General features: G+C 35.0%; 1 protein-coding gene across 1 annotated transcript; it reads left to right on the plus strand.

Annotated features, from left to right (window-relative positions):
* Positions 1–4187: 4187 nt before the first annotated feature.
* Positions 4188–7072, plus strand: LOC310739213 (uncharacterized protein). Its single transcript, XM_083564937.1, has 3 exons — positions 4188–4304; positions 5298–5780; positions 6515–7072. The coding sequence occupies exons 2-3, from the start codon at positions 5334–5336 to the stop codon at positions 7001–7003; spliced, it is 936 nt and encodes a 311-aa protein (XP_083421063.1). The 5' UTR covers positions 4188–4304; positions 5298–5333; the 3' UTR covers positions 7004–7072.
* The last annotated feature ends 2917 nt before the right edge of the window (positions 7073–9989 follow it).

Consider the following 9989-nt stretch of genomic DNA (forward strand, 5'->3'; position numbering starts at 1 on the left):
GTTTGCAGTGGTGATGGACAGGTTGTAGGACGAGGTCAGACAGGAGTCTCCATAGACTATGATGTTTGTGGATGATATTGTGATTTGTGGTGAGAGTAGGGAGCAGGTTGAGAAGAGCCTGGAGAGGTGGAGGTACATCCTGGAGAGAAGGGGAATGAAAGTCAGGATGAGTAAGACAGAGTACATGTGTGTGAATGAGAAGAGGTGGTGAAGGTGGAGGAGTTGAGGTACCTGGGGGCAACAGTGCAAAGTAATGGAGAGTGTGTTAGAGAAGTGAAGAAAAGTGTACAGGCAGGGTGGAGTGGGTGGAGAAGAGTGGCAAGAGTGATTTGTGATAGAAGGGTATCTGTGAAAGTGAAAGGAAAAGTTTATAGGACTGTGGTGAGACCTGTGATGTTGTATGGTTTAGAGTAAAAGACAGGAGGTGGAGCTGGAGGTAGCAGAGCTGAAGATGTTGAGGTTTTTGTTGGGAGTGACGACGATGAACAGGATTAGAAATGAGTTTATTAGAGGGACAGTGCATGTAGGACGTTTCAGCGACAAAGAGAGAGAAACTCGATTGAGATGGTTTTTTGTATATACTGTACATCCTATTCTTTCATATATATATATATATATATATATATATATATATATATATATATATATATATATATATATATATATATATATATATATAATCTTTATATATTCTTATATTTTTACTTATATTATATACTTATATAGTTTTTATACTTTATTTATCAGTCTTCTTTTTCTTTGTATTATTTTTCTCCCCATCCTATTCCCTCATGCCGGACCGTCATAATAAGCATTTCACTGCATGTCGTACCCTGTATGTATGTGTATGTGACAAATAACATTTGATTTGATTTGATTTGATTTGACATGTGCAGAGGAGAGACATGGGGTACATCAGTATGAGAATGCTAAGGATGGAGCCACCAGCAAGGAGGAAACGAGGAAGACCAATGAGGAGGTTTATGGATGTGTTGAGGGAAGACATGCAGGTGGTTGGTTTGAAAGAGCCAAATGTAGAGGACAGAGTAGTATGAAGAAGGATGATCCACTGTGGCGACCCCTAATGGAAACAGCTGAAAAAAGAATAAGATGTCTGGGCTCTGGCTGGGCCACTCAAGTACATTCACAGTGTTGTCTCATAGCCACTCCTTTGTTATCTTGGTTGTATACATAGAGTCATTGTCCTTTTGGCAGATGAACCATCACCCCATGTCCAGAGCACTCTGGAGAAGGCGTTCATCAATAATATCTTTGTACATTGCTGCATTCATCTTTCCCTCTCTTAGTCTCTAAGTTCCTGCTGCTGGAAAACATACCCACAGCATGATTCTGCCACCACCATGCTTTACTGGGATGGTATTGGCCAGGTGATGAGCGGTGCCCTGTTTCCTCCAGACATGACGCTTGGCATTCAGGCGAAGGAGAAGAGGAAGGAGAAAAGGAGAAAATTTTTTGCATGTACATGTAGGTAAATGACTGATGGTATAAGCTACTGCAGCAGAACATCACTCTCAAACCTTCTAAACTGACACACAGTGTGCATCTCCTTACCCAGAGAGCGCTTAACCTAAGGGTATGGCATTAATGCACACCCCCTTTGAACCTGAACTCCTCCACCTATTACTTACTGCTGTGTGGAACACATTGAGCAGTGCAAGGCAGAAAGGGTATGTATGAACAAAGTCCTACAGCTTGACCAAGACACTGGAACAGACACCAAAAGATGTTACAAATCTGCAAAGAAAAAGCAATGCTCAACTTGTATCAAATTGGATTTATGTTTTATTAAGTTCATCAATTTGTTTTTAGGGGAGAAAAAAAAAAATATATATATATATTTTCATAAAAAAAAACCCTTAACAGTCAAATCAACCTCAACAGTCTTTCCTGGTGTAACATACACTTTCCTGGTGTAACGTACACTGGTGTAACATACACTTTCCAGGTGTATCATACACTTTTCTGGTGTAACGTACACTGGTGTAACATACACTTCCCTGGTGTAATGTACACTGGTGTAACATACACTTTTCTGGTGTAACGTACACTGGTGTAACATACACTTTCCTGGTGTAATGTACACTGGTGTAACATACACTTTTCTGGTGTAACGTACACTGGTGTAACATACACTTTTCTGGTGTAACGTACACTGGTGTAACATACACTTTCCTGGTGTAATGTACACTGGTGTAACATACACTTTCCTGGTGTAACGTACACTGGTGTAACATAAATTTTCCCGGTGTAACGTACACTGGTGTAACATCCACTTTCCCGGTGTATTATACACTTTCTTGGTGTAACGTACACTGGTGTAACATCCACTTTCCTGGTGTAACATACACTTTCCTGGTGTAACATACACTTTCCTGGTGTAACGTACACTGCTGTAACATACACTTTCCTGGTGTAACATACACTGGCGTAACATACACTTCCCTGGTGTAACGTATACTGGTGTAACACACACTTTCCTGGTGTAACATACATATGCCAGCCAAGTTAAGGTGGATGAATTATGAAATGACTGTACATAAACGAAATCTTACTGAACATTTAATAACCGTAACTCACGTCCTGATAAGCTAAGAAGAAGAAAGTGAATGAAAAAGTGAAAATGTTGCCACTAAATGCAAAATCTCTTATTTACATTGACACAACCACGTATTTGTTTATTTATAGGAAATAGGTGCTGTATTTGTAGTGTACTATTTTGAATTATAATTCAAGTGCATGTATTTGTATTTAAAATCTAAGTAAAAATTTAGTATTTATGATCATATACAAATGTTTTAAAATAAAAGAGACATATATACAGCAGCTCTCAAAATATCTACACAATATTAACCAGTCACACTCAAACTATTTTTTTTAAATGTAATTATAATATACCTGTCATTCAATGAAATATTTGATGAAATGAGTCCAAGCAGTAAAATATCCAAGCAGTTATCCAAAAATAGAGGCTGCAGTAGTGCTCCACAACATAAAATTCACTGCTGTGCCAATGTGCTCTAATACTCGTTATACTGCCACCTAGTGCTCATTTATAGTTCTTCAACATGGAGAATTAGACGTCATTCAAACCGTTCATCCTCATTCTCACTATTTCAATCAAGTATATTGATATTAAAGACATTGAAATGATGACAGAACAAATATGGAATAACGTATTCAACAAAAACATGTTAAATAACCCAGAATATATTTTATATTTTTAATTCTTCAAAGTAGCCACCTCTCAGTCAACAATCTTTCTCAGAGAATAAGTTCTCAGAGGGGTTAAGTGCTTAAGGAGTATTTTCTTTTACTCTCTGGTCCAACTCATCCTGAACCATCTCATCTGATGCAGCACTCTATCACCCTCCTTCTTGGATAAGTAGCTCTTACATAACCTACAGGTGTGTTTAGGGTCATTGTCCTGTAGGAAAAATATTATGGTCCCACCAAGTGCAAACCCAATGGGATGGCATGTTGCTGCAAACGGCTGTGGTAGCCAAGCTGGTTAAGTGTGCCCCCAGTTTGACTAAGTCATTAATAGTGTCACCAGCAAATCAGCCCTATACCATCACACCTCCTCCTTAATGCATCACAGTGGCAACCACACATTCTGTCTGTTTGCCCTCTGTATGTCTAACCAAAAAAACAGGGATTATAACCAAATATCTCTGAAGTATTTGTTTTATTTGCTGCAATTTAACTATGACTCACCAGTCTCCAGTGAGCAGTGGATGTTGAGATATGTCTTCCACTTGAACTGCTTTTGACTCTGTACTCTTACCTTCTTATGTACAAGAAAACATGGTTGATGGGCTAAAGCACATTAAGAGGGCAATAAAGATCACAAAAGTTGTAATGTTTTTTTTATTATTATTATTATTAGTATTATTATTATTTAAAAGGCACACCCGTAACCTTAAGACCATACCAGGTGACAACCATATGAATCTGATGAGAGAATGACCTAAGTTTGCCAAGCTGTCATCAAAAAGCTAAATGAAGCTAAATCGTAACTATAAAAAAATATTTTGGATTGTTTAACACCTTATCGTTTAATACAGGATTCCAAGTGTTCTTTCATAGTTTGGATGTTTTCAGTATTAACTATATTGTAATATCTAATAAAATATACTGAAGGAGAAGGTGTGTCCAAACATTTTTTATAGAAGTGCATAATGCAGTGTGCTTGTACATATTAAGGCATAAAGGCATGCAAATACATTTCCGTTTTGAAATCACTAGCAGAAGAGCTTAGTCAGACTAGCCGGGTTGTTCCTGAGGTAAGTAATGAGTAATTCATTTACTTCAATTTATGCTCTAACAGAATTTTGCTTTAGAGTAATATATAATATGTTTGTAATTATTTCAATGAGAATTAAAACATTAAATTATCAGTTCATGGAATAGCAGTTACCTTTTACCAGTAACTGTAACTACTTATACTTTCATGTGATGTATTTAATTTTTAATACCACAGTCTATAAACGACCAATAACATCTATATATTAACAATAACTAACGTTTGATTCTTTTCACGCACATAAAAAATTAGAGGGTTTACATTTTTTCTTTTTTCTTTCATTATGTATAGATTTTCATTTTCCTCAAAAGCAGTTTTCTGTATATATATATATCTCTGAACTTCATATGAAATGTATCATATACATGAAACTGAAATGATATACAAAGGGAAAAGAATTTAAATAAAACAAGAATTATCTTAACATTGATTGGCTTTTGGATGCAGTATTCACAAGGCCTTCAGACTTGAGGACACTATTTGTCTGGGTTGACAATAATATCTAAATTATTGTTTTATATAAAAAAATATAAAACAATTTTTATTTTTCCAAACATTTCCAAACTTTCATAGTTCTACAGGGCTGTAGACTTTATAAGTTCCATTATGTCATGAATCCTCACTTAATGTTCATTTATTCATTTGCATATTTCCTTTAAAATAGTAATATAAGTGCAATATGCTGTTCATGAAGACTTGTAGCTTTAATATACAGGCTTTATTAACACACTTTCAGAACCAGCTAAAGAGAGTTATGATACTTTAAAATAATTAATTTATATTTTATAATTGTACTTTAACTGTGTAATTTATTAAATAAAATTTATTATTATTATCTTGCGGAAGCAAGTACTGTAGATATTTTTTTATAATGTAAACAACTATTTTTATTATCCTGTACTTTCTTATACAGATATTTTAATTATTTTCTCTATACCCACTATTAATTATGTTTAAATTCTCTCTTCTCCAGTTGCAGTAATCTGAATATACTTCTGTGAGCATCGTCATGTGGGCTGAAAATGATTTGTGTCCAGAAAAGCTCCAAAGCTATGCAGAACCTACTGATGGAAAAGTGTACCGAATGTATCATGGTACATCTCGTGAGGCTGCTCCCGAAATATTAATCAATGGCTTTAAACCGTCTGCGGGCGGCATGTTAGGGCGTGGTGTGTATCTCAGCCGTGATCTTAATAAGGCCAGTAGATACCCTTTGGAGCTCCCTGAGCACCTGAGAGTTGTTATAAGGGTGAATGTCCATGTTGGGAGAGTGAAAAGAATCGATTTTCAAGGTCACCCATTGCAGAAAACCTGGCATTATCATGGCTATGACACTGCTTGGTGTCCTCCTAACTGTGGCATGGTTCCAAGTGGTCTGGAAGAAGATTGTGTGTGGGATCCTAGCCGTATCCAGGTCATTGATATAATTCAACCAAGACAATCTCCAGTACAACAGGTAAAGAAAAAGCAGCAATTATACATAGATAAAAAGAGTGACATGCAATACTTGAAATATATGTGTGTGTTTATATATTAGGGCTGTCAATCGATTAAAATATTTAATCGTGATTAATCGCACTATTGTCATGAGTTAACTTGTGATTAATTGTAACTTAATCACACATTTATATCTGTTTTAAATTTACCATGAATGAATACTTTTCACATTTTTAATACTTTAATCAATATGGGTATGAACAATTATGGGTGCTTTATGCTAATATATGTTAATTATTAATTAAATCAAACTCAATATAGAGCATGAAGACACAATGTTCTTGTAAATGTTTTAAAGTAATTATGGTGTTTTAAATTACGTAAATCATCAGGACACCAAACTGAACTTTTGCTATGTTTCCACACGGATGGTTTTAATCGCCAGATGTGTGCATTAAAGCATTTTTTGGTGCTCGATTTGAGACTTGAAGCATCAGTAAAACAAATGTTTGGTGATTAAAATTTTTTTTGAGGTGAAGTTTATTATTTTTTTTACAAATCTGAGTAAAGAAAGGATTTCGTGAATAAATGTGTGTTGTATTGAAGGTTTTAATTGAGCCTCTTTCATATTTTAAAAATATTTTTAATAAAAACGGGCAAAAAGAAATGTTCTTTTAAACATCAAAGGTAAAAAAGATTTGATCTGTGACTTTCCCAATATTTTAGTATTCTTACATTTTATTTTTATTACAGTTTCCTGGCTTTGCATACATGAACAGTTTGTGGGCTGAAGATGATTTGGTTCCCGGAGTTCCCTGTCTCGAAAGCTGTACACAACCTGTTGATGGAAAAGTGTACATAATGTATCATGGCACCTCCCGTGAGGCTGCTGCCAAAATAATGATCAATGGCTTTAAACCTTCTGCGGGCGGCATGTTAGGGCGTGGTGTGTACCTCAGCCGTGATCTTAAAAAGGCCAGTAGATACCCTTTGCTGCTTTCTGAGAACCTGAGAGTTGTTCTAAAAGTGAGAGTTAAAGTTGGGAAAGTGAAGAAAATCGATCAACAAGGTCACTCAATGCAGAAAACCTGGCATGATTATGGCTATGACACTGCCTGGTGTCCTCCTAAATGTGGCATGGTTCCAAGTGGTCTGGAAGAAGATTGTGTGTGGGATCCAAGCCGTATCAAGGTCATTTGTATAATTCCACCAAGAAAAACATCAGGACTATTCCATCAGTGAATATAAATGAAAAAAAAAAAAGAATACTGTCAAAATTACTAGAAATTAATAAAAGAACTAAAACATCTTTACTTTTTGTATTCTGTGATTACATTTTTCGTAAAACTATTTTATGGCCTTGAGTATGCAACTGAATACCAGTTATTAATTCAGAATGAAATGTTCATAGTTGACAAAAGGGGTGTGCATGAAACATACAACAGGGCACAAAAAATGGGGTTTAATCAATTATAATACACAGAAAAAACTAGATTATGTGTTCTTTTAAACTATGAATGGTATTACAGTACTTTACTGTAAATATGTTTTATAGTTGTTTACAGCTAATTTAACAGCAACCATCTTGCCACTAAACTAATATCATATCTACAATCAACTTTGTTGTACATTGTACAGAAGAAAATAATATCTTATGTGTATAATCTTAATGAGCCACACAGAGCTCCATAAGTTGGTGGTTTTTAGGTAAGATAAGAAACGGGTATTCAACTGAAAACTGACACCCACTGTGTTTTTATTATAAGCTGTAGTGGCACTTATTTATACTTCTTTCTTTATAAATAATTGCAAAAAATAGTGCATATGAGAGAGAGTGCTAAACCCAAAGCTTAAACAGATCAGTAGGACCTGGATTTGTGTGTGTCTGTGTGTATTATGGCTTTGTCTAATATAAAGGGCAAAGATTAAAATTTGCATTGCTTCAAAGCTTAGCCTAACCTTTAGACTCACTTGATGCATGTACCACACCCATGAAAGCTACACGCTGAAGAAATGAAAGTGAAAATGTGTTTTTATTTAAATAAGTGCACAAAAAAATCTAAATGATATGAGATTAATCTTTTACGTTTTTATCTATTTTATGTGTTCTTTGTCTCCTTTCTACTTAATAATATTGTCTCCTACCATAATAATATTAATAATAATTATTGCATTTGTAAGAGAGAGAGAGAGAGAGAGAGAGAGAGAGAGAGAGAGAGAGAGAGAGAGAGAGAGAGAGAGAGAGAGAGAGAGAGTTTTGTGACTAAATATCTCTTCTCATGCTCGTCTGAATGTTCACATTTTAATTTGATTTATTTTGTGTGATGCTTTCATTGGTGTGGTACATGCTTCATGTGATCATCAAAGGGTTTATTTAAGCTTTATAGCAATGCAAATTTTACACCCGCGTCTTTAGACTAGACACAGCCATAATACACCCAAATAATCTGCATGTACTATGGTTGCATTGTATGAAGTGTAAAGTGCAAATATCTGTTTTCTTTTCTCTGGGCATTCCCCACACCCATTAGAGCTACAAGCTGAAGAAAATAAAGTGAAAATGTAGTTTTCTCAAGCAGTTAGCCACAGTATTTAAAAATATAAGATATTTTATCTTTTAATTAAAGAATGAGAGTCATGAAAATGTAAAACCATAGTTATGTATATGAAGCTGCTTGGTATCCTCCTAAATGTGGCATTGTCCCATTAAACAGTCTGTTTTCTAATAATTAGTTTGAAGTCAATTACAAAATGTCTATAATGCTTTTCCAAGTAACTTTGATTGTAGTCACTCATAGAATGAGATAACAGCATTTTTAACCTGAGCAAAAAATCAGGTCTTCCTCTTATTATTACTATTATTTTTGCATAATCATACAATGTGTTATGTAAAAATTCTTATCACCTATTTATATAAATATCAGCGAGATTCTTATCACCAGCACACATTATGGTGAAAATTTGGTTTTTCTAAAAGTTGCTACTGATATTTAAATGTGTTCAATTAAATATTCATTTTATTATGGGCCCCAATGAGCTTAAATACAAGTGTTATTTACCCATAAATGTGAAATGGATTGTTGGCTTGCTTTCGTGGGGACATCAAGAAACTGCCTTGATTCAGTCCCTAAGAAAGAATCTTCCGCTTTTTGTTCCGCATCAACATAAAGATCAAATGTACTAGATTCTGAGTTTATTGTAATGTAGACTTAATGCTCTTGTTCTTCATAAGGTAAAGATTGAGTCAAACAGAGCTCCAGAGGTTTGTGGTTTTTATGTATGAAAGGAAACTGGTATTCAAAGGAAAACTGACACCCTCTGTGTTTTCGGGAAAGGTGTGGTAAATTAAACAGATCAGTATCTGTTATGAACTAACAGCAAAAATAAGATGACACATACTTTATACACATGATTAAAATAAACAGAGCAAACACCAAAGCTGATAAAGAAATAGATATTTTTTAGATATTCACATCGCTTCATTTTCTGTTTCATTTCTTCATCCTGGGGCTTGTGCAAGTGTGTAATGAATCATAAGATAAATATGGTTATTGTTAATATAAATATACCATTTTCATCTTTGTCTTTAGTTGTGTAACATGTTTGTGAATATGTTCATAGTTTTAAAGAGGGTGTGAATGAAATGTACAACACGGCACTCATTAAATAGTGTACAAGATGAATTAAGCCATGTATAAAAAGATTTAAATAATTATTGGAGCTAATGTCAGAGCTCTTCTGATGAAGAGAGAAATGTATTTTTCTCAAACAAGAAAACTTTTGGTCTTGGGTGGATTGTGAGCTTTGTTTGGCGTTACATTTATTTTTTTTTGCTTTTGCATTCATTTCCTGTGAGTAAACTATGAAAATGACTGTAAACCTGCGGACCAGGAGATTGGTGGGCATACTGTGGTTGTAGGGAGGCTGAAATCTGTGTGTGTGTGTGAAAAAAGTAGGCAGGAGTACAAGAGATGTGGCAGCAAGTGAAGAGGGATGTGGCAAAAGCAAATGAAAAGGCATATGAAGAGCTGTATGAGAAGTTGGAAACTAAAGAAGGAGAAAAGTATTTGTCTGTCAGAGGGACCGAGCTGCGAAGGATGTGTTGCAGGTTAGAGCAATAAAGGATGCAGGTGGAAGTGTGTTGACTAGTGAGGAGAGTGTGTTGAGAAGGTGGAGGGAATATTCAGAGAAGCTAATGAATGAGGAAAATGAGAGAGATAAGGTTGGA

The sequence above is a fragment of the Silurus aristotelis genome (assembly GCF_946808225.1).
Source record: "Silurus aristotelis genome assembly, chromosome: 16".
In the NCBI taxonomy this organism is placed as follows: domain Eukaryota; kingdom Metazoa; phylum Chordata; class Actinopteri; order Siluriformes; family Siluridae; genus Silurus; species Silurus aristotelis.

Excerpts from the sequence above, each read along its gene's own strand:
- LOC310739213 (XM_083564937.1), top strand. The coding sequence starts at position 5,334 with ATGTGGGCTGAAAATGATTTGTGTCCAGAAAAGCTCCAAAGCTATGCA. Across the intron at positions 5,781-6,514 it reads GACAATCTCCAGTACAACAG|TTTCCTGGCTTTGCATACAT; the intron begins GTAAAGAAAAAG and ends TTTTTATTACAG.